We start from the raw sequence: 23,584 nt of genomic DNA on the forward strand, positions 1-23,584 counted from the left end.
AGTGTATGATATTGAGTGCTTGAGCAATGGAAGGACAAATGATACACAATATACATTCAGATGCTTATGTTGAACTGATTGAAGTATTCTATTTCTTGCCTTCATTATAGAGAACTAAACAGAATATACATTCTAAATTTCTGTAAATTCAAGGTATATTATGGTAATAGTTTTTGAACATCATGTCCAAAAGAGGCAGTAGAACACATTGTTACTGCTATGGCTTTGCTGCTGAAAACTCCATGTGCTTTGGGTCAGCATCCCCTGGGGCACTGATATCTGATGTCAAAAGCTGTACTGATCGACTGCATTCATTTTTTATTGCTGAGGTCAATACTGGTCAGAGTAGAGAAAGCTGAACTGTCAGACCTTGTATTCTGGGTTATACAATTAGTAGTATGCATTTTCAATTTTTCATTGTCATTTATTTAAAACTTTTATTAAAAAAGCTGGACCAGCCATGATTATTTTTTTCATACTGCACATATGTTCTTGGCAGTTTAAGGATTAGTAAATACAATTGTTTTATGGTTTAGAGCTTATATTACAAGTTCTTGAAAGAGCTGAAAATTACCTACAGAAACTTAAGGGGAGAGGTATTGTTCACTGTAGCTGAAGCACCATAGTCCATTTTAGTGAAGAAAATTGTACCTGCAGATGTCATGCAATGTTACTGAAACAGTTTGTGTTAGAGCAAAAGATTTCTGGTGAAACACAAGAAATTTACTCCGCTCATATTACAGCAGCTGCTGTGCTTTTGTATTCCTAATGAAAATTATTGCTTGCATTTTGCACTGGTGCAATAGAACGTAGTATTTTAATGGACTGCAAGAATCATGTAATGTGCTGAACAAATGTTGTGTGTCTGTCTGCTGACTCCTCCAGAGTTGCAGCATAGGCTGTTGCAGTCAGCCAGATGAATTGTGGTTCAATGCCAATATAGATTCTGGCATTTTGGAACTGGAAGGTCAAACATTATTATAACAGTGTATGAGATTTAGTTAGCTGCAAAAAGAGGAAAAGGGAACTTTTATTATGAATGTATAGTAGCTCTAATAAATACGGGTTTCTTCTACTAGAAGTTCTACTTCTATTTTTTTTCCTTTTATTTTATGTATTTTTAAAAATATCTGTTTGAACACTTTATTTATGGGATTCTGATAGTGTTTGTATAGGAATATGGGAAGACTTGAGAAATGTATTAGAACCAAAAATTTGTATGTTGAATACATTTGGTTTGTTAGGCTGAACTCCTGGGCAGTTATTGAACAGTATCACTAATACCCACTAGTATAACTCATCATGTTTCTGTTTTCTTAGCTGTGTATTTTCTAATTAATTTTTTCTTCAGAATATTGGAAAGTTCATCTTGTCTTCAGATGCACAAAGGAAGAAAATTCTTTGCTACTTCTGTGGAAATCTCTGCTAATACGTTAATTGAATCCAAGATACGCTTCTATGTGTTTCAGAGTGAAAAGCATCTGAATCTTTGGAGAAGGATTTTATCAAAGTGTCTTTGTACAAAGGGTTCCTTTTATTAGAATACCATATAAAAATTAGTAGGCAGCCCAAAATCAGGAAGGAAGGTAGAGAAGTTGCAGTCTAACTAAGTTACAGTCAAAGATGGCTGTAAATGAGTAGTCAGTCAGTTATAAACACTGAAAGGAACAGAAACCAGAAGTTACATCTTTTTAGATCTCTCTCTCAAATGTAGTTTTCCTTTTTGTTCAAGAAAAGAAAGCATGTTGATGTAAAGTGAGTTTAAGCTGAAAAATGTCCTTCAATCTTGATCAAGCGTATCAAGTAGTATTTGCTGAAATCTTCAACTGGATCTCTGAAAAATTAGCTTTCATGTTCCATTCGTGAAATAAAGGATGCAAACATTAATTATCAAAATAATATAATGTAAACTTCACAATAAGTTTGAACAGAATGGATTATTTTTGCTGTGATAAACTCTCTTCTTTTAGTTAACTCCTAGGTTTTTGGAGATCTTTAGTGTTTTGACTAGCTTCTAAAAATAATTTATTTCAACTGCAGTTTGTTGATGCATCGATATTAATGATAGGTGCTGTCCTTAATACCTACCCTTTCTTTGCAGAGAAGTTAAATAGTTAACAAATTTTTGCTTTAAATTTTTACATGAGATATGGAAAGTAGATGAGTTTGCCCATTTCTGAAATGAATAATGTGTTGAAGATACTATTTAAAGATTTCTGTTCATGCAATTGCCACCCTTCATGTGTGTATGTGTGACTTTTTTCAGAATAACTCTATTTGTTGGTTTTTTAAATGGAGGCACAGACTCTAGAACAAGCTGACAGATGAGAATTGCTGTGCTTCTGTACATCTGTATTCTCTTCTTAAATTCTGTTTTTTGATGACTTCAAGGAAACAATTACTTTAGATGTCTTTAGACTTGTTTTTGTCAGTGTAGTTTGTCCTCTTCTGTACCTTGTTCATGAAGTTTATTAAAAACTGCTGTGTAAATTTGCCAAGTCTATTCATGATATAGAGGGAAAAAACATGTGTGTTTACAGTTTTAATACGGGTTTGTTTATAAAAATTCTGTATTGTTTTTAGTGGGCAAAGTTCCATTGAGATGTAAGAGGTTTTTGTCTGCTGCTGGAAAGCAGATAGTGAAACGTTAGCATCTTGTGTATTAGTGGAATGTACTTCATCTGCTTGCTGTGACCAGTTGTGCTCAACTTGGCAGGATTCCTAAAGCAAGAGAGTCAAATAGCAGCTATTTTACGTTCCCTTGCTGAGCTGATGAGGGCAGGAATTGATCCAGTGCTTTTGTTAAGAAGCTGTTTCTGTTGCAATATCACATAGATGGTAGATCACCTGATTGTTAGATGTGGACCTTTTATTTTGATTTTGTACAGTATATACTGCCTGTGATAAAATATACTGGGCTGAATAAAAGCTGTGGATAGCTGTACAATTACAGTAAATGCCATTTATCAACACATAACTGGATTGTAGTGTTAGTTCAAGTTGAGATGAAACACTATGATATTGTATCTCTGAACATAATATTATAGTACTTATATAGTTGGTCACAGTTTGTGATTTTGCTTTGTTGTGATTGAAGAGCATCCTTCTCTTGGTGCCTTCATGGCTATGTTAGCATGCTGTTTTTTGGTGTCTTTAGAAATATAAATATCTTTATTCTGTCTAAGATGAAATCCTTAACAATTATTCTTCCTTTATGTCATTTCAGCTTTCTCTAGCTGTCATTTTTCTTGTTTCTGTAGAATTAAGGCTCATTAGTGATTAGGTTAAAGTTGATTGATTTTGTATCCCTCACTTTTCATTAGTCTAACATTCTTCTTGGGCCATGAATTTCAGATAGATGACTGTATTTGCAGTTGTCAGGACTGAAAGATTCTTTCATTTTTTGTTTGTGTTTGCCTCTTTGTCTTTTTTTTCCATATATAACTGTGTTATTTGTTACTTTCTGGACAGCGCCTGTATATGAGAAGTCACTATTCCACTGCTACCTAATAGATCAAACATCCAACCTTACACATCTCTAATTGTCTGATTTTTCGAGAGAATACAATTTTGGTTTGTGTTCTCTTTAACAAAATTGTCGGTTCATTTGAGATATTTCACTTAGTTTTCCAGATTTAATGCAAACACTTTCAGTTGTAAAAAAATGATGCTTTCACAAGAGAAAAGGGTAAATGCTCAAATGGATAAATAACTGTTCATGGCTTAGGAAGCAAAAGGTAGAAGTGCATGCTGTTTTCACAGTGGAAGCAGATTACCAGCAAGATACTTAAGTCTGTGCTGTTAAATGCATTCATGAATATCTGGAAAGCATTACTAGTAAAGTGTCAGGTGTAGCAATGGAACAGAAAATGGCTTGTAATGTCACTGCCCTTGTGTCATCTGCCTTTGTCACCTTCTCTGCTTCAGAGAATACTGATGCTGCTTTGAGAACAACCCCTTTCAAAGACAGGATTCCAGGTTTAATGTATTTTTGTCTGATCCACTAATTCTTATGCTTTTGTATTTCTATCACATGATTTCAATGTAAAGAGACAAAATTCATGTCATACCACTTTAACAGGCCTCAATAAATTGTACAGCCATCTTTCCAAGAAAGATGGAATTGATGCTGATTAGCAGATAATGTTAAAAAATGCCTGTCAGCTTCCAAAGTGGACCAAATTAAGTATTTTATTTGTATATTATATTTATTTGAAAGCCTCTGGATTAAAAAAAAAACCCTCCTTATTCTCCTTAAAGTATTTTTAGTTCAGTGAGGCAATTTTTTTAACCTTTCTTATTAATTTTTCCTCAGTTTTCTTAATATGATACATAGCACATTTACCATTTAAAAAAAGATTTTTGATACTATAATTTTGACTGAATTTAACGCAATCCACTTAGTAACAATAACTCAATATGTTATTCAAGATTTATACTTCAGCAGCCTCCCTGTCAACTGTTCCTTTCTTAAAAGACTTGAGGTGATGAATGAAACTTGGAGTCTGCAAAAGTTGTCCAGTATTTTAATGGATGTTTGTGTGCTCATTTAGACTTACAATGCAATGCTATAATCTGATTAGCATTCGGAGTCAATATGGAAGGCTTATAATTAAAAAGGCATTGATGGAAAAAAGTACATGATAATAAAAAACATATTTTCATCAAAGGACTTTTTACCGTTTTGCAAATTGATTTACTATTTAGTCTTTCTTTACATCTGTGGTACGTGAAACTTGTGTATAGCTATAAATTATTTCACAGGATATGTCTTTAACAGCACTTGAGCTTTTCTTAAAGATACAGTGGCAAAGTCAAAATTTCTTTTTGTGTACCACATCACTGAAAATCTTCAAGCATATACATTCAATATGTGTGTATTTATTTAAAATTTATATAAGTAGCTGAAGTTATAATAATTTCTTTCTGTACCCTAATGGATTGTCGTTTGCACACCCACAGGTGTGTGCACCTCACTTCGGAGACCACAGTTGTAAGTTCAGTTGAAGTGTATATAAGGAAAAAAGAAATTCATCTCTTTAAGGAATTTTAAAAAATATTTGGCTAAGGAAGCGTCAATTAATTTTTTTCTTATTTTCACAGTTCTTCATATTGTGCCAGTTGTTTTTGCTACTAACACAGATTTTAATTATAAAACTGCCACCATTCAAAGAATGGAGCAAGCCTTGCTTCAGCTAAGTGGAAAACTCTTTGATTTGTCATACAGGGTTTTGTTTGATTGATTTGTTCAATAGTTTCTTTGACCAGTATGTGCTTGATGAAACACTTGTATCAGTGTGTTCGTTAAATGACAGTAGTGGTCCAGAATAGAGAGTAGCTGTAAATGACTCAGCACATGTTAAAATGAAGAGTAACCCACTTGGAATGACTTACCTACTTGGAATAACATCAGACAATTTATATATGTGGTCAACAGTTTATTCTACACTGCTCAGATTTATGTCAGGAAAAAAATCTAGTGTTTAGAGGAACTCTGCTTTTTTAGTTTTTCTGAAGTTGTCTTAACTCGGTGCTTCAGTAGGCTTCAAATTGAATATGGATTATGTAAAAATATCACTATTGAAATCATTGAATTTATTTCCATTGACTCACTGCTGGCTTTGACTTTGAAAGAGCAAATAGAAATACAGAGTCTCATAGTAATTTACAAAAAAATTATGTTTGCAGCCCTTTGTGGTAGGATACACATCTTCTTCTAGGAAGTGCTTGGGGTTTGTAGATAAAAGAGGTCCGAGTAAAAACAAGCAATCCTCTTCCCTTGGGGAATAGAACAATTTGAAATGGCAACTAAGGAGAAGGAACTCAGGCACTGCCACAGATTACAGTCTGCTGGTTATTATATCTCGATGGTAGTTGTGACTCAAGGCTGGAGATTTTGTCATTCCAGCTGAAATCTGGCTCACTCTGGCTTTTAAAGAGGCTCCAAGAATGTTTCTGTTAACATAGTTAAGATGTGATTTGTTGCCAAAAACAAGGCTGGAGAGCTTTCCTGATTCTTAGGAAATGAAGACTCCTATCACTGTAGTTTGGTAGTGCAGAAGGTTATTCTGCCACAGTTATGTTTGTTTTCTGGTTTGTTGGGGTTTTTTGTTGTTTTGGTTTTTTTGTTTTGGTTTTTTGTTTGTTTGGTTTTGGTTGGGGTTTTAGGTGCATGAGTGAAATACGGGGTAAACATGTTGTGAGTAGAACACTTCTGTTGTCTTTAGTGAGCAACTAAACATTTTGCTTATGTAATTTTGACCTTCTGATCAGGTTAGGCACTGGAGATGTTTTAATGATGAGTCATTATTGAAGTTTTGTAAACAGTTTTAAAAAATCAACCACAATTCAGAACAATAATTAATTTATTTCTTCCAGGTTATGTCATCTTGTGTGTTTCTTCAGCATTTTTTATTTCCCCTTTCCCTTCTCTAGTGTTATCCTAGAAAGATTCAAGTGGGGCTGAGAAAATGGAATGGTTATATATAGTCATGCTTCTGTTCCATATCTCTGATGGTCTCATCAAAAATCTGAGATCTTAAGAAAGCATTATTAATCAGACACTAAAGCATATTCCAGAAGAGGTCATACTAGGATTTGTTGTTTCGTCACCTTTCAGACGCTTCAGATGAGACTGTCCTGGCATTTCGTTCCCTTGGGTCCTCTTTCTCACCCTTCCTGAAGGTGGAAATGACATTTGCTTTCTTCCAGAGTTTGGGCATTTCTCCCAGTCACCATGATCATTCAAAGATTGTTGCCTCACAAGCACATCAGCCAGTTCCCTCACTACTGCTGGGTGCATCCCATCAGGGCTTGTGGACTATAAAACTACGCAAAAAAAATCCCAAAACAACCCACTTGTATTTGTTCTGTAACAGTACATGTGTATAAATTTTTGGGGTAATTCTAAAATATATCTAGACCTTTGTAGATAGGTAACAGTATAGTTAAAAATAATTTAATATATGCAGAGGTGGTTCTTTCATTCCTTACTGAGTTCAGCATAAGATTGTACTTTTAATTCCATTATATTTTTAGCCAGTAGCTTTTATTCACCATATAACAAAAAAAAAAATCTTAACCTTTTTATGAAAGGAACTTCTTGGAATTAAATATGTTTTACAAGTGCTATTAATTCTTTTTGAGCACCTCTTCTTTTTGAGGTTTTTTTCAGAATCCTTGGAAAAGATCTGTGAAGATCATTAAAAAAAACAGAGTAAATAAAAATGTAAAGGAGTCACAGCATTTCCTTTAAGATACTAATTTAGATCAGTCAGAGCATAAAAAAGGAGCAAGAGCTTTTTTTTTCATTTGGGGTTGCTCCTTAATCCCAGTAGCCAGAATCAATTTTGAACACTGCATCCATAGCTCTAGTAAACCTGCAGAGTATTTAATTTGTTTTCCTGTGCTAAATTGATACCTTTGCAGTATTTTGTGATTAACCAGGCCTGAAGCTGTGAAGTAAGGTATTGCTGTTTTTTCCACTTGGGTGAAAAATGGGTAAATCCATAATGAAAGAATTGTGTGATGGGATTTCAAATGAACTTAAACCTAGTGAGCGATATAGTTTGTAAATTTGAAACTGTGGAATCATTTGCAAATAAATAGAAGTACATCAAAATTGAAGTTTAAAAATTCAGAGTATACAGATGAATCAAGGACATTGACTCATAAATGCTAATCTTTTATTATTAACACTTCTTAAAATTCTGAGCTAGTACTGGACAAATGCTTGCAAATGCTTTTTGTCCCCTTCAGGTTATTACTTAATCACATGTGACTGATGAGAAAGAGCCCATAGTGAATCTGAATACTGGGATTTAATAAGGAAGGAGATGAGAGACTTACTTGGATGCCTCCCACCCTGACTAATTTGCTCCCTTCTCAGCCTTATATTTGCCAGCTTCTCACTGCTCCTCTAAGTAAGGAGGTAGCTGCTGGCCAAGGAAGGCTGGGCACAAAGTCTTGTTTGTTCTTGCTGTGCCACCACGTGCAGCTACCAAACTTGGGCATCATGGATCAAAATTACAGAGGAGGTTCTCTGGCTTCCATCTCTTTCTGATCTCTGGGATCTTCCCCTATTTCCAACATCTTCCACTTCTTTCTGACATGACTGTTTCTTTTTAGGAACCTTTCTTTTTCTTCTCTGTGACTTTCTGGACACCCAAGCTCATGTTTCCAAATTAAATAGTCCAGGTGTAGCAGGACAACATGTTATCAGCCTTGTAGCAGGTGATTCGGTTTCTTGTATTTCTGTCACTGGACGATTGAGGACATGCAGCTTTTGATTAGTCTGGGTATTATAAAATGTGGCTAGCCTGTACCAGTTGCTTTTAGCAAGTAGCAGGTTTCTGCTCAAGAGTTCCAAATTCAGTTTGGAAAAGTATCTTTCCCTCTGTCCCCACCTCCTACCTGAATGTCAATTTAGCATTCCTAATTAGAACTGGTTTTACCTAAAGCATTGGGTTGAAATTGTAATAGGTAAAGAAAACAAAATAAAATTTATTGTATTAGAAGGATTTTCCCTGTATGTAAAATCTAGAGTGGTAAAATATTCACATTCATATCCAAAAAGGGTTCAAATTTTCCATATCGAAGTTTCCCTACTTCAAAGCAGAACAAATAAAGAAACAGAATGATTATAAATGTGCACATGTATAGATTTTAGGAAGTAATTATTTCTAGTCAGTATTAAGGTCCTGATAACTTTAGTTTAGATTTTAATTCAGATTTTAGGATGGAGATGAGATATTAAGTCTTTGGCCTGTATGAACTGCCAGAACTCTGCTAACCTAAATGAAACTCTGGAAACTCAAACTGTATTTGATTGCCATGATTGGAACATTGAAAAGAATAAAATGGTTTCCTTTCTCTTAGTCCAGCTGAGTTGTGTAGTCAGTCATTAATTGTTATTGTTTAACCAGTGTCTAAGTTTAGTAGTGTATACTTGTGATTTATATTCATTTTTTAAGTGATGGATGCCAGCACTTCTTGTAAGGACTCAAGTTACAAATGCCTGTGGGAGCTCAATGAAATACATTACCCTTACATGCATTCCAGATGGGAGAAGGTAGCAGGAGCATGCCTGCTTTTCATAGCTGAAAAATATTGCTAGTCTTGTGATTGATGGTTTCTTCTGCTGTGAGGGGTATGGATGCAAGATGACAGTGCCCATTATGTGAAGCTCTGTTACTGATAATAGCAGGATCTCACCTCTGCTTATAGTTCAGAGCACTTTTGGACTTGGAACACAAAATGGTGAAGTAAATAACTTGCCTCTTTCTGAATGTAATACATTTTCTCTCTCATTTACAATGTCTTCATGTTTTACTTTCCAGCTGTGCTGAATGATAGATCTGCTAAAAAGCCCAGAACAAGGAGTACTAGCCATTAACAGCCAAGTCATTAATAGACTTGATGAAATAGTCTTGTCAAAACTGTTGCAGTTTCAATGCCTATGTTTTGGTGATACTAGGAAAGCTTAAATTGATGGTGATAAGGTAATCTGTGAGTTAACAGCATAATGTTGTCATATTAAGAACATAAAATCGCAAACTTCTGCAGAGTAATTAAGTTTTTTAGGATGTGCTTATAGGTGTATTTGGCGGCCTTCTTTTTTTTACAGCGCACATTTATATACAGCCACAAAATTGTCGTCATCACATCAGTACTCTGTCAAAGCAAAAGGGTAGTCTGATTACAGAAGGTTTTTGTTACCAAGAAAGGCCTCAATTTAACGTGGAAAAAAAATATACATCTCTTTCTCTTAATCATACATCTCTTTCTCTTAATCAGCAGGGCTTTAGGTTGTTTGGTTTTTGTTTTTTTTTCAGTGAATAACAGGAATATTCTGAAGGTTAAAGCTTTGAACGCTAATGGCTATATGAAAGACTTCCTAGACATGTAATTTTAAAAAAGTTGACTGACTAGGTCGTAGGAAGAATTTGAATTGGAATTGAACCATTAAAAAACAGGGCTGGAGGGGGGGAATGGTTGTTTTGGTTTTGGGTGGGGCTTTTTTGTTTTTTGTGGGTTTGTTTTGGTTTTTTTTGTTTTTTGTATATTCTCTCTTTCTTCTGTCAGTTGCAAATCAGGAATGTATTTCTGTTGAAAGACCAAATATTTATTTTAAATGCCTATGTACCTGTTGTATTCATCCTGATATCTGTGAAGAGTAAGCACACAAATAACTTGTTTAAATGGCAGTCTGAGTGAGATCAAATGTTTGCAAATGTGATTACTATTTAACATTTGACAGATATTTCTTTAGACTATCTGACATATGTTTAAGATAGTTAATAAGAAAAGGAAAATATTTCATTTAAGTCTGTTTTTCAAACTGTTGTGGTACTGGCTGTATTATAAATACTTTTAAAAAACATCTTAGTTATTTTTAGAGTTTGCAATAGTGCCTTTTGCTAGCCACTCTTAACTTGTGCAGCTGTTACTTTAGTTGCAGGCAGGCTCATGTCACTTCGTAAGGATTTGGTACTTCAAGAAATGCACAACCATCCTCCAGGCTGCCCAGCAAGGTTTTTTTTCTCTGTTGAAATTTGTACATATCATTACATGTTTTGTTTTTAAGCTCTAATATACATTTTTAACTTGTGTCATTAGTTTACGGATGCCAACATAGGCTGCTGAATTAATTATACCAAGTGACCAGCAGAAACAGACAATTTTAGATGCAAAAACAAAAAACCACTACCTTGCAGTATTTCTTTAGTGAATGTGTTCAGTTTATTTTATGTACTTATTACCTTTAAGATGTAGTGAGTAAAATCTATAAAAAAGTATTTTGAAAGGTTTCTGATGATTGATTGAACTCTGACAATTTTGGTTAATATTGATATACTGCTATACTCCTGTGTTTGACTGGAAAAATGTTGTCAGAGACATCATTGCTGCAGGTTTGTAAATGCAGCTTTATGCTTTTTCCAGTGGTCATTGTAGTATGAAGAGATGCCATCGCTCTTTTTGTTTTCAAAATATTATGTAGTGAGCAATTCCAAATTCAAAATTCATCATCTTGGCGGCCAAAAGGAGTTTTGTTTTGTTCTGTGGTGAAGTACCTAATAAGTGAAGAACAGTAGTTATGTTACTTTTTATTTATCTTAATTTTTTTGTATGATCTCACTGCTATAGCTTCTGCTACATTTGAAGACTTCCAAATCCGGCCCCATGCTCTGTTTGTTCATTCGTATCGGGCTCCAGCCTTTTGTGACCATTGTGGAGAGATGCTGTGGGGGCTGGTGCGTCAGGGACTCAAATGTGAAGGTAAGCTGCAATGAGATGTAATTTTTCAGTCTAAAGAAGAGACTTTTTCATTGTGCTTCTATGTGTTGTGTCTAAAGTTGCTTTTAAATTAGTTAGAGACAGTAAGAACTGTCAAAGGAATTAACTGATTAAAGAACTTATCTTTTTGACTGCTCTGAGGCATCTTAGGTATGGCTCTGTAACCTTGAGTGTAAAAAGCTTCGGTTGATATGTAGTTTTAAGAAAAGGCTGCATGTCTTACTCTTCCCTTACGTTTTTTAATGAGCCTGTGTCTCATTTTGTATCACAGTAATTCAGATTATTTAACTGAAGTTACTGTCAATCCATATGAAGTTGTAATAGCTAAGTTTTCTCACTTTGCCACACCTATTTGACTTTTGGTAGACTAAATCAAATTTGCAGTGAGACCTCCTTGCCTTCTAAGTGCTGATCATAGAAATTTTCTGCTCTTTGAGACCATAGATTTTGAAAAATCAGAGAAAAAACCACTGGTCATAATGTATCTGTTAGGAGCTGTTAACGTTATCTCTCTAACAATTTGCTAGAATAAAAGAGCAGGGTAGAGGGAAGAGTTTAATCAAAATTAAGGTTAATGTTTTTGAATTTGTGTTGTTTTTGGAACATCCAAAACTAATTGCTTTTTTGAGTAGTAAACCATAATCAGATGGTTTTAAATTTCTCTTTTCAGGATGTGGTCTAAACTACCATAAGAGATGTGCATTTAAAATTCCTAACAATTGCAGTGGTGTACGGAAAAGACGCCTGTCAAATGTATCCCTAACAGGACTCAGCACCATTCGAACAGTTTCTGCAGAGCCCTCGCCCAGCGTGACGGATGAAGCCCTTCTGGTATGGCATTCCCTTGCTGTAGAGGCCATGGGAGGAGCTGAGAAACAATGATATTTAGTGCTATAGAATCTGGTTTTGCCTATTACAGACTACAGAGGAGAGTGGTATGTAAATTATAGATTAAGAGAAGGCATCTTGACGTAGAAGGGAGGTCACCAACTTAAGGTATGTGGGTTTAAGGTATGTGTCACTTCTGATACTCCCAGGAGTATCATTTGTCAAGAATTAAGTTATTTTTAAGGCCTAAAACTGCCACCCATGCTAATATAAGTAGTTGGATCTTGAAGAATCTCTTCTGGAACTAGATGTTTAATTTCTTCTGTATGGGACCATTATTTCCCTTGGCCTATTAAACGTTTGCCTCATTAGAGCGCTGTGACCCAGACACTACAGCACTAAACCGAGTATCTGTCACAGTCAAGTCTGTTGTTAATTAGTTGGAGCCTGTGTATTTAGCATATTTCTGGGTGTTCAGAAGAAAGTAGGAGAAATCTCTATTAGATCCTTAAAATGGCTCTTTGTGGTGAATGTATTTATATGTCTGAATTTAGATGTGTAGATGTATATATAGATGTACAGTATACACAAAAGCATGTAAATATATGGTGTACTTGTATATTCATTAATATGTTTGTTTTCTGAAATGAAAGTGGAATGTTCATTGGAGTAAATTACAATTATACCTATTTTTTATTTTTAGCATGTCTATTCTCTAGCACTCATGGTCATAATATACTTGAATAGTTAAGATTTTACACAGTGTATAAATGAATCCACTCCTAAGTGAAGGTTTTGAAAACCTTAAGGTTTAAAAGAGAGGAAATAATTTATAAGTACACACAACAATTATCATGTTTTCCTCTCAATTAGAATATTAAACTTATTAAACTTGACATACTGAAAGGACACTGTTGCAAATTATGTAGACATGGTGTTAGATGCAGTACCATCTATGAACCATAATTATGTACTTATGTTCCTGATTATCATTAGTCTAAAGCTACTTGGAAATTAAGGTTAACATTATGAATCTGTATTTTTAATTGAAAAGCTGCATAAATGAGTAAGGTGCTTAAGTTCTGCAAACCACAGCAACAAATGTTTATGGGTTAATCATAATTCTCAGCAGGTTGTTTCAGAAATTACTTGGACCAAGACACAAAGTTTTGAGAAAGACAGGCCCTAATTCTGATCTCTTTTTTTTTTTTTCTTTTTTTTTTTTTTTTTCTTTTTTTTTTTTAATTTTTGTTTAAAAAATGGTATGAATGAGCATCGGTATGAATGAGCATCCTGGTATAACCTCTAGAAATATTCACTGCACTGTACAGTTAAAATGTAGCAAAAATTTTTCAATTTGAAAACATTTTAAATTATATTACTCTGTTGTTTGCTGACACATTGTTATACAAAATACCTGTTCTGCAAAGCTATATATTTCAAAGTGTTTGACAGAATTAAAATTGCCAGTGGAGAGATGCAGTAAGTGCTGTCTATATTGCAGGCTATACCTGTGAGAACTTGTAAACACTGGTGTCCCTATGTTGATGATTCAGAACATCACACATGCTCACACACACGTGCACGCCCAAAGAAAATATATTTGCAGTAGGTAAAGGGAGGGGCCTGGAGAAATCAAATAGTTTCCTTATCTCACTTTTATTTCATGAAATCCTAGTATAATTTACCAGGTTTTCAGAAATGCTCTCACACATGGCTTCATGTCTTTTGTTCTGTTTAGTTTTTTTTCCTTTAAATGTATTTCCATTCCTACCCTCCCACCCTGCTTTGTTAAAGTGGCATAAGCTTTGTCAGTTCTCATGTACCAGATCTGTCCTTTGGACTCAATTCTTCTGCAATGCTTATGAGATAAGTTTTATGGCAGTTTATGTAGTGATGCCAATCAAACCATGCACTTTAGAATGTCTTCCATTTTTCTATAGTCTTTGTGAGTATACTGAAAAACATCAAGCTTGTTCAGAAAAGTGTACTATTCATTAATAATATTGTTTTGTTACTTTAATCACTGCTAACAAAATATAATCTCTGTTATATCTATCAGTTCTTCAAATAGGACTAAAATAATGTATTTTTACCTCTAATTACCATGTAGAGTTAGAGCAGTTGCGAAGGAATAAATCCTGGAGGTCTTTGATAGATGTAATTATCAAACTGAGTTGTTTCTTTTTGTGTTGATCGGTGCACCTGATAGGAGACACAGCATGTAAGCCTGCCTTCTGGAAAAACAGCACTTATAAAGTGAATAAGTTATGAAATTTTGTCCTCTAAAAATCCTCGCGACAGGATGATGTGGAATCATGCAAAATGTATCTATACTTCAATTATCCTTGCATAGGGAATCACCATGCACAGAAACCGTTTCAGTTTGGGTATAAATGTTTTCATTAGCCAATAAGACATTTCATTTGAGCTGAAAATTGAATGGGGACTGTATTTGAGTACAGCTTTAAAAATCTACTTCCAAAGAATAAAATCTTCTTCTGATTCTTAACTTAGTAGTATAAAACTCATCAACAGAAATGTTAAAAACAAAGTAGAACTGGGAGGCTACAATGCAACCCAGATTTTAACATGTCTCAGCTCAAATGCAGTTCTTAAGCATTTACTCTGTAAAAAAGAATGAGAGAGAATATGATCCCACATTCATGCTTGCTTCTAAAATAACATTATTGTCTGTCTTTTTCTCCCCCTTATTTCTTTGTTCTGTTTTTTCTTCTTTCCAACTACCTGTCAGTCTCCTGTCAGCCCTGGCTATGAGGTATGTACTGAAATTACTCCTTACCATGCTATTAGCAACATCCTCTTTTATGATTATCAATATGAGTTTGAAGGTGTGCAGGACTTAATTCAGATTAGTAAAGTCCAGATTCCAAAGTGAAGACCATAATTCTTACGCTAAACAGTAAAATTAGCGAACATGAAAATATTTCAATACACAAGTGACTTTTGCATTTCTTAGGTGTGAAAGAGGTCATTGGCTAGACTGAAGCCCTAATGGTAGTAACACATAGGAAAAAAAAATTAACTTCACTTTCAGGACTTGGGAATTTGCTGGAGTAATGTAGAAAATAAACATTATATTTTTAAATATACAATTACAAACAAACAAACCTCACATTGAAATGCTCATCTGCAATAAACTTCTGACACCATACTACCATCGGGGTAGCTCTTCCTTTCAGACTGGTGGAATTAAAAAGTCCCCAAACAGTCTAGGATTCTATATTTCTGTGGAAATAGCCATGAACTGTGTACAAATAAGTTACAGCTCTATATAAAAAGAGTGTCAAGTCTAACTAAGAAAAAAAAAAAAATTGAGTGATTCAGGTCAAAGTTTGCTCTTTGACTTTCACTGTGGATTTTCTAAAGAAGTTTGGTTTGTGTTTAAAGTTTCAAAAGCTTTTGAAACTAAGAAGTATTGGCATCTTTCCCTTGCAGCATATATTTGGGATGCAACCAGAAAAGAACAGGCTTTGCACATGTTAAAAATTCAACATTTTAGAAATATGACATAGTTAGTCTGAGGAATATTTTGTTATGCTAAAATGAAGATTTCCATGGTCATACATCTATTTCTTTGGAAGAAATAAGTTTATTTCCTATAATCATAGAATGAATTAGTTTGGAAGGGACCTTAAAGACCATATGGTTCCAGCTCTCTACAATGAGTAGGGTCATCTTTCACTAGACCAGTTGCTCAAAGCCCCACTGAACACTTCCAGGAATGAGGTTTCTGTTTCTTCCTAAAACGCATACATTCTTACTGTGTGCTGCAGAATTCCAGCTCCACAGAATATCCATAAAGCAATACAAAAATGTATATATAAACCACAGTTTTTCTAATATCTAAGATAATTGTATTCTAAATACGGTGCTGTCGGATAAATGATGAATCCGCCAATCTGGATGTATGATGGTGGGTTACCCTAAAGTAGCAGTAATTAAAGGTAGGCATGAAAAATGGTATTTGGAGGAAAAACAAAATTGTGTTCCTATTGTGAAAAGAAAATGTGTTAGCTGTCTGTGGCTTTGCTTCAAAATACATTTATTTGACACAATAGTATTTTATTTCTATTTTTTAATATATGTTTCCATTATTTTGGGAAGTTTTTTTTTTCTAGAAGTAACAAATATAGTAAGGTCATTTTATAAACACTTGAAGTGATTTCTCAGAAAACGTCTAGCTGAGCTTTACTTTTAAAATAGGAATAATGTGTCTCTTGGGGCATAGGTAAGTGGAATGTTGCATATTATCTTTGCTTTTTGATGAAGAATCAGGATTTACAATTCTTTTTTGCTAAATAATTTAAAATTTAAAATGTATATAGTTTTAGTTGAAAATATTATTTATGTATCACTGACAGAATACAAAGCACCAGGTGTTGCTTGCCTCTGTAGATTTGTTATAAGCAGAGCTGGCTTGAGGCTTTTTAGCTATATATAGAAGAGTGATTCTGCAGAACTAGGACAGTAGATGCTCTGGGAGGGAATAGTCTTGAGTCGTGGGTGGTCATTTTCTTTCTTCCTTCACACCCAACATTTTAATACAGATGCCTTTTTGTCTTTGCCTCTGAAATAAGGAGTCCTTGTTTCCAGTGACTCAGAAATAGCCACTCTAAGAAGCCTTTGTTTTCCACACTCCTACAAAAGATGCATCTCCTTATCCCAGTTCCAGTCCCGACAGAGTCTTGTGTAGGGACTCTCACCAGCTCACTGAACTGGAAAAAAAAGGCTCTTGAGGGAGGGAATAAGCTGGGGTGATACAGCTGAGAGCATCTTGGTGCCTTAAACCACTTCTAATTACAAGTCCTTTTCTAATGGCTGAAGTAGAGTTCATTAGACCAAAGATCCTCAAAGGCAAAATTAATATTTTCTTTTGAAGGCACTCGAGTTAACTGTGAATTAATACTGTTCTGTTATGATTTATTCTTGTCACCCTCAAGTTATCTTTCCATGCTCCAGTGATACACACTGCACATTCCTCTCTGTCTGAATGGAAATTTACTTGCAGTGTGCCCATATGTTTAATAAAAACCCTTATAGATAGAGCTCCTGGAGTTTGCTCCAAAATCTAGAGTTCATTTGAAAATAATAGAAGGGGATAGAGGCTTTGAGTAATTAAACTGATCTAAGTAGTGTTCACATTAATCTAGTGCCAGAGGCACCAGGTGAATATAGGGTCATGCACTAAACAGAACTAAGAATTGAGAACTCAGTGAATCTGACACTGAAAGTTGAATATAGGAATTTAAATTAATTCCAAATCTTTAATGTATTTTTTAGTTTTCTTACTTTTTTACAGTAATTTAGTTAAACATGCTAAAGGTCAAAATAAAAAAGTATTTCAAATGTAGTTCTGTTTTTTCTTAAAGTGTTGCAGATCTGTGATCTATGATATTCAAAGTGGTACATCTAAGGAAGATTAGGAGGTATGTTCCTGTGGTTTCTAAGTACTAGCAAAAGGATTTGTGCATATTGAAAATTGCCAAATGCTGCAACACACATTTTGCTTCCCTGTAGTATCTCTGAGACTTCATCCGTGATCATTTGGGTTATTGTGAATTGTGAAAACATTACTTTGAGGGATAATGGCAATCAACACAACCTTTTATCTCCACTTACGTGGCCTAGATGTGTTCAGTGGTGTTTTCCCTCCCTTCTAATACATAATCTTGTTTTTCTGTGTTGGTTAGTACTGCCCCCAGACTTACTTCAGGCCTCACCAAATAGGTTTGTCTTTATCTCCTCTGTCCAGAGTCAAACCTTTCCAAACCAGTGTCTGTGATTAAGCCTAAAGACCTGTCAGTTGTCCCTCATTTGGTAAGGATGGTATGTAGACAGTGATAGATAGGACATGTTTATACAGGCATGGGGGGGGGGGGGCGCCAGAACCCCAAGATTTTATATGAGAGGATGCATCAGAATAGTTCAAAGACTGTCTAAAGGGTTTTGTACTGAATTATAATTTGATTACAATTTGGCTGTGATACCTTTGTGTCATCATGTGTGTTTGTTCTCCCCCTTTTTATAAGCTTTATTCAGCAGGAATAATGAAGCTGCCAGGTCTGGCTTCTGATGTGGACATTCTAATATTGCACAATACTTCTATGAAAATAACTTATTAATTAATATACTTAAAATTATGAAGTACATGATGCAAGATCAAACTAAACCTAATATTTTTGAATAACTTCTGTCTGTAAGATGCTGGAAAAAAAAGCTTTGTGCTATGTAAGTCTTACTATGGCTGCTGGTACTAGCAAATCCAAAAAGAGTTTTTGTTTTGGGAATTCCCTGGTTTTGAGGAATCAGCATAGTCCCACAATGCCTGCTGCAACCCAGTAATCTTCTATTGTTACTTTCCAAAATAAGGCAGGTTACAGACAGAGCATTCAAACCACTGTCTGCTGCTATACAAGAAAGGCATATATAATAATACCCATCTGTGGATAGTTTAATATTAAACAGCTTGTACTGAAGTCAGTCCTTTGATGTGTTTACACATGTGAAATTGAAATGTTTTTCAGACCATAGCTATCTAACTGTAGTGCTTGTAGGATTAAATCATACACTTGACTTAGAGAGGAGTGCAACAAGCCTTGAAAGACAACACAGTTGATTGCAGTCTTAAGTGTGGTATTGCAGTATATTTAACTGAAGATTTGTTTCTTTGAATTCACTTAATTACAGTTACATAGTTTAATTTGTAAAAGAAAGTCAACATTTGCATTGCATTAAAAACAGAGTTCCTGTGGTTACATAGATATCTAGCATCTCACTTGACAGTAGCTTCCTGTGAAGAAATTGTGTATGAACATATTAAGGCTTTATCCTCTGCCTTTAATGTAGGAAGGAAATGCATGTTTCAACAAGTCCGTTTCAACACTAAAAATGAAACTGCATCCAAACATTTATTGCTGTTTGGTTTTTTTAAAATAGACATCACTTTTCTCTATTGTCCAAGTAAATAAAAACCCGTAGATTGTAATAGTTTATTCTTTAGTTGAGGCAAACATTTCAAAATTGTAGGAATACTTTTTTTATTTCTGATTTAATATCTCAGGGTAAACTATGGGACTAATGTTGCAACACTTCTTAGATATTGAGCCTGCAAAAGGTTAGCACTTTGTGTAAGTTTTGAGAAAAACCGTATATTTAGTTGAGTAGCCTGTTCTCTTTTGAGTGAAGGTTACTAACTTGAGCATGTTTCTGCAAGCATGATTGCCAAAAGAGAAGTAGTTGCTTTCTGACTCTTAAAATTAAAACATGAAGCTTTTTGGTAAAGGTTTTCATAATCCCTGGGACGTATTTAGTGGGGCTGTCAAAACTTTTTTTAAAAGGAGTAAGGCAAACAGCAGTCTCTTTTACATTTTAGACTAGACCATGCAGCTGGATTGCAGAGCTGGTCCTTGTCTTTGTTCCCAAGAGGCCACCTCTGTGTCCAGCTTTTATTGCATCCCATTAGTCCCTTCAGCATCTCTCTACAGTTTCTTTGATTTCTGTGCCTGGAAGGAATAGATATGAATGCTACAACATGGTCAAACTCATCCAGGTAATAGGAACAGCTTAATCCATTGATGGGTAAATCAGTATTTATTTCAGTTTCTTAATTGCAGTTTGAAGTGTATTTGGACAATGTAGAAAAGGCAGGAAAGATCTGCTGAGCTATTTTTACCTTTGGGGGACTGTCTTCTTCCTGCAATGACTGTACAATGATTTTATGCTTCTGGCTAATGTAGACAAATTGTTATGTCTTCTAGTAGCTTTCAGCAAAGCTCACCAGAACTCACACGAGGGGCTTCAGTATATTCCAAAACTTCAAAGAAATTGAACAAGAAGAGGAAGCAAGGCTTCAGTTAAAAAAAGTGATGAGGAATACCCCATGTTGGGGAAAGGATTGCCATTAAAAAAAACAAAAAGAAAAAAAAACAACTCTTTTTTTTTTTTTTTTTTGTTCCAAATGTAAGAGTAAACAAAGTGGATTATATTAGATATACTTACAGTTAAAACATAATTGGAGTATCTGGATGTGATCAGTGTCACTGGCTTAGTTGGATAGTCCAGTATTCAGTAAATGCACACATTTCTTGGTATTTGTTGTCACTTGAAAAATCAGACTCTTGAGCTCTTCAAGTATAGATTACCTTGCTGGGATGATTGTTCTAAAGGACTGTTTAGTATTTGGAACTGTGCAGGCTGTTACTTTCCATGGTGTAATCTGGTTAAGCAATCATTTCCTGGGAAGTTTCCAGACTTGCTGAGTCAGTAGTCTGGCTGGCTACCAGGAAAAGCTCATTTATCTTTCTAACAAACCAGCACGCCAGCTGAAGGAGGAAATTCTTGCTTTTCCAGTGAAAATAGGATAGCTCCTGGTTTCCTGTGCTTTCAGGGGCTTAAAATTGTGGCATCTATCTGATGCTGGGAATGCTGGAAGTTAGAGTTGAGGGATCTTGACAGTATTTTTGGACAATATTGAGAGGAGAAGCTTATCTGACAAGAGGGAGGCGATGCTCCTCCTAATCAGCCAGTCATCAGAGGGTGTGGAAGATGCTCCAGCTGCTGCTGCCATGAGTTATCTGTCACCAGCTTCCCGTCCTCTGCTACCTTTGAGCAGGACCCAGGAGGCACAGTGTTTCTGGCTGGAAGAGGGAGGGAATGGAGACAGGCATATCAGGGCATGCAGGAGTGAGGCCAGATCCATGAATTCTGATGTCTTTTCTAGCATGGGAGAAGGTGAAACTTGGCTTTACCTCTTGACCTGAAGGCGCTGTAAGTTGAGAAGTGCTGGTGCCTTACATGGTGTGCTGTGGTGCTGGCACGCAGCAGCCCAGCACTTGTGGAATGGCCAAGAAAAGCTGAAATACTTTTCTCTATAAAATGGTCTTGAAGATTGACATCTTACAGTAGGTTTTCCAGTATTTTATCTTTTGTTTAGTATCCATTACTGCTTGAGCTGTAGAGAACACTTATGAATTACTAACAAAAGCTTAGTTAATTGCCTGTTCAGGAATACAACTTGGCAGCCATGTGAAATGAGACTTGAAGTAAATATTTCAAAAATTATAACTGTGCATTGACTAATACAAATTTTGAGGGAAAAAAATCCTACCAAACAACATGACAAAAGCTTTATTAATGGTAACTATTTGATCTAGGCTGATGGTATGATGAGTAACTGTTTCAGAGTTATCTCAGAAGCAATCAACTCAATGAAGAGCATCTAGAATTCACTTTTTGTTCAACCTGACATTTTCTCAGAAACAGACACTAGCACATTAAAACAGAAAAATTTGCCATCAATCTGAGCAAAAAACGTAGCAAATAATTTGTCCCACGCTTGTACTGTACCACACCTGAGATTTGATCAGACATCTAGGTCAGAACCAAAGCTGTAGGGAAGACTGTCTCTCTGTTAATCATAACTGCCCAAGAGTAGTCTCAGTACATTGCAGCAACACTACAGAAGTTTCTAAAACCTACAAGGTGTTTGGTGAGGAAAAAAGCCAAACCATCTTCCTAAAATCCTTTAAGCATGAAGTCACCTAGGTATAAGTAATTTGGACTTTGCTTTTAGCAGTATTTGGTTGCCAAAATAATTTTTCATTAGGCAATAATTTGGAAAATGAAAGCAAAGTGTGAACATAGAAAATAGGTTTAATTTAGATGATATTAGTCAGGGTTCTAAGAGAAATTATGTCATTAGGAGATATTTGGATCAATTTACTACAGACAAGGATAAGATTGCCAAGAAATGTCTCTAGTGATAAGAATGGTAAACTGAAATATTAGTTTGTTACAGTGACATAATGAAAGCAGGCACTAGAACTCTTTTCCTTACATATTCTCACTCTTTTTCAGTTAAACTTTATTTTAAGAGAATAGTATCACTACATGCAAAATGTCCACCAAATGTCCAGATTCAAGAAAGAGAGAGCAAAGTGTTGTGACTAATGCATTGCAAGTAGTGATTAGAAGGAAGATGAATCCTTTAGGCTTTTTTTTTTTTTATTAAAAAAGAAAATATTTACATTAAATTGTAGTATGCCACAAGTACAACTCTTCTTGTGGACACTGAAGAGCATACTCAGAGATAAGTCTCCAGTCATAGGTTAGGGTTGAGGCTGTGACTTGGAAGGCATTGAACTAGGACAATGAAGTAAAATCAGTCTGGACCAAAATTGTTTCTATACTACACAGGCATAAAACTGAAAGAACTGCATCTCTGTTTCTCACTGCTCCTTGTGAGCTTTGCCCTGTCCACAAACACTGAGGGCTGTAATTTCCAGGTGGCTTGTACTAGCTGAACAATGCAGTTTTTGAGGAATATGTGGCTCATTCTTCTATCCTGATGGTCTTCTGCATTCCATTTTGCAGGCCTGCTCATGTTGACTTCATAAAACTTAGTGCAATCTGCCTAAAAATATTAGGTGAATTTTATTAGCAGTTAACAAATACGAGAGAAATTTATTCTCAAATTGAGACTAATTAATTGTTTGGGTTTTTTAAATGTACATAACTGCTTTGCAGAGCATGAAGATTTAAACCTCTGGAAGCAACAAACCCATAATATCAGAGTATGTACTCAGACCTTTTCCAATTTTGTTTGTGATAAAGAAAAGACAGATGCTTTCTTACACTTTAAATCTAGTTTCTTTGTGGTGACCATATGTACCTGGCTCATACAATGTATTTTGCACATTTTTCCTTTATTTGAAAGGACTGCATTAGTACACTGGATCTTTATGCTTCTTGGAAAAGACACCTAATTCTACAGTGTAATCAAAGAATTTATCTTTGCAGCAAGAAATCTATATGAACTTTGTAAGGAAGAAATTTTTTTCACCCCATGGCAACACTGTGAAGGCAAACCTGGGAACTAATTCCTTAGGCTCTTCTGCCATTAAAATGACTTTTCAATTCCTCTTTACTCCAAAAGTCTCAGATAGAAGCAGAAAAAAAAAGTATTTTTCTATATTTTTGTGACTGGGAAGTAGTAATCAGATGCAGGAATTTCTATAGCATTATGTGTTTGAATCTAAGCAGTGTTTCAAGTCCACCTGAAGCTTTGGCTACTGCAGTTTTTGAACAGTGAAGGCTCATTCTGAGTGATTTGTTTTCTAGTGTTCAGTTACCAGATTATTTGTGGACAATAATGAGAAGATGCTGAGTTTTAAATAATCAAGTTGCATTTTCTTACTTTTTTTTCTCCTTCCAATGTTAATTGTGGGTGTAGTTTGGTTGTTTCTCAAGGGCAAGTAGTAGGAGAAAGCAGTTTTCTAGGTGAGTTGTTTTCTGGGTTAATTATCATATGTACATCTAAATTTAGTAGAGAAAATAAGGTAACTCATTTATTCTAGAAGTTCTTTGGATTTCATGACTTAGACTGTGTCTCACATCAAATATATATACATACATATATAAAATAGGTATTTAAAGTTGT

The 23,584-nt window shown here is 35.1% G+C and overlaps 1 protein-coding gene and 1 long non-coding RNA gene across 3 annotated transcripts in view; one reads left to right on the plus strand and one right to left on the minus strand.

Annotated features, from left to right (window-relative positions):
* Nucleotides 1–23,584, plus strand: part of PRKD1 (protein kinase D1) — a 113,959-nt gene that overhangs the window by 60,381 nt on the left and 29,994 nt on the right. Inside the window, exons 3-5 of one of the 2 annotated variants that reach the window (XM_021539325.2) lie at nt 11,146–11,277; nt 11,966–12,126; nt 14,879–14,902. In XM_021539325.2, coding sequence (XP_021395000.2) covers nt 11,146–11,277; nt 11,966–12,126; nt 14,879–14,902 — 317 coding nt within the window. The remainder of the gene's footprint in view (nt 1–11,145; nt 11,278–11,965; nt 12,127–14,878; nt 14,903–23,584) is intronic. The other variant, XM_021539327.2, reaches the window with a different exon arrangement.
* LOC116183731 (uncharacterized) overlaps nt 1–23,584 on the minus strand; it is a 118,802-nt gene that overhangs the window by 2,885 nt on the left and 92,333 nt on the right. The gene's annotated exons all lie outside the window — the stretch shown is intronic.

Source organism: Lonchura striata, chromosome 6 (assembly GCF_046129695.1).
Source record: "Lonchura striata isolate bLonStr1 chromosome 6, bLonStr1.mat, whole genome shotgun sequence".
Classification (NCBI taxonomy): Eukaryota; Metazoa; Chordata; class Aves; order Passeriformes; family Estrildidae; genus Lonchura; species Lonchura striata.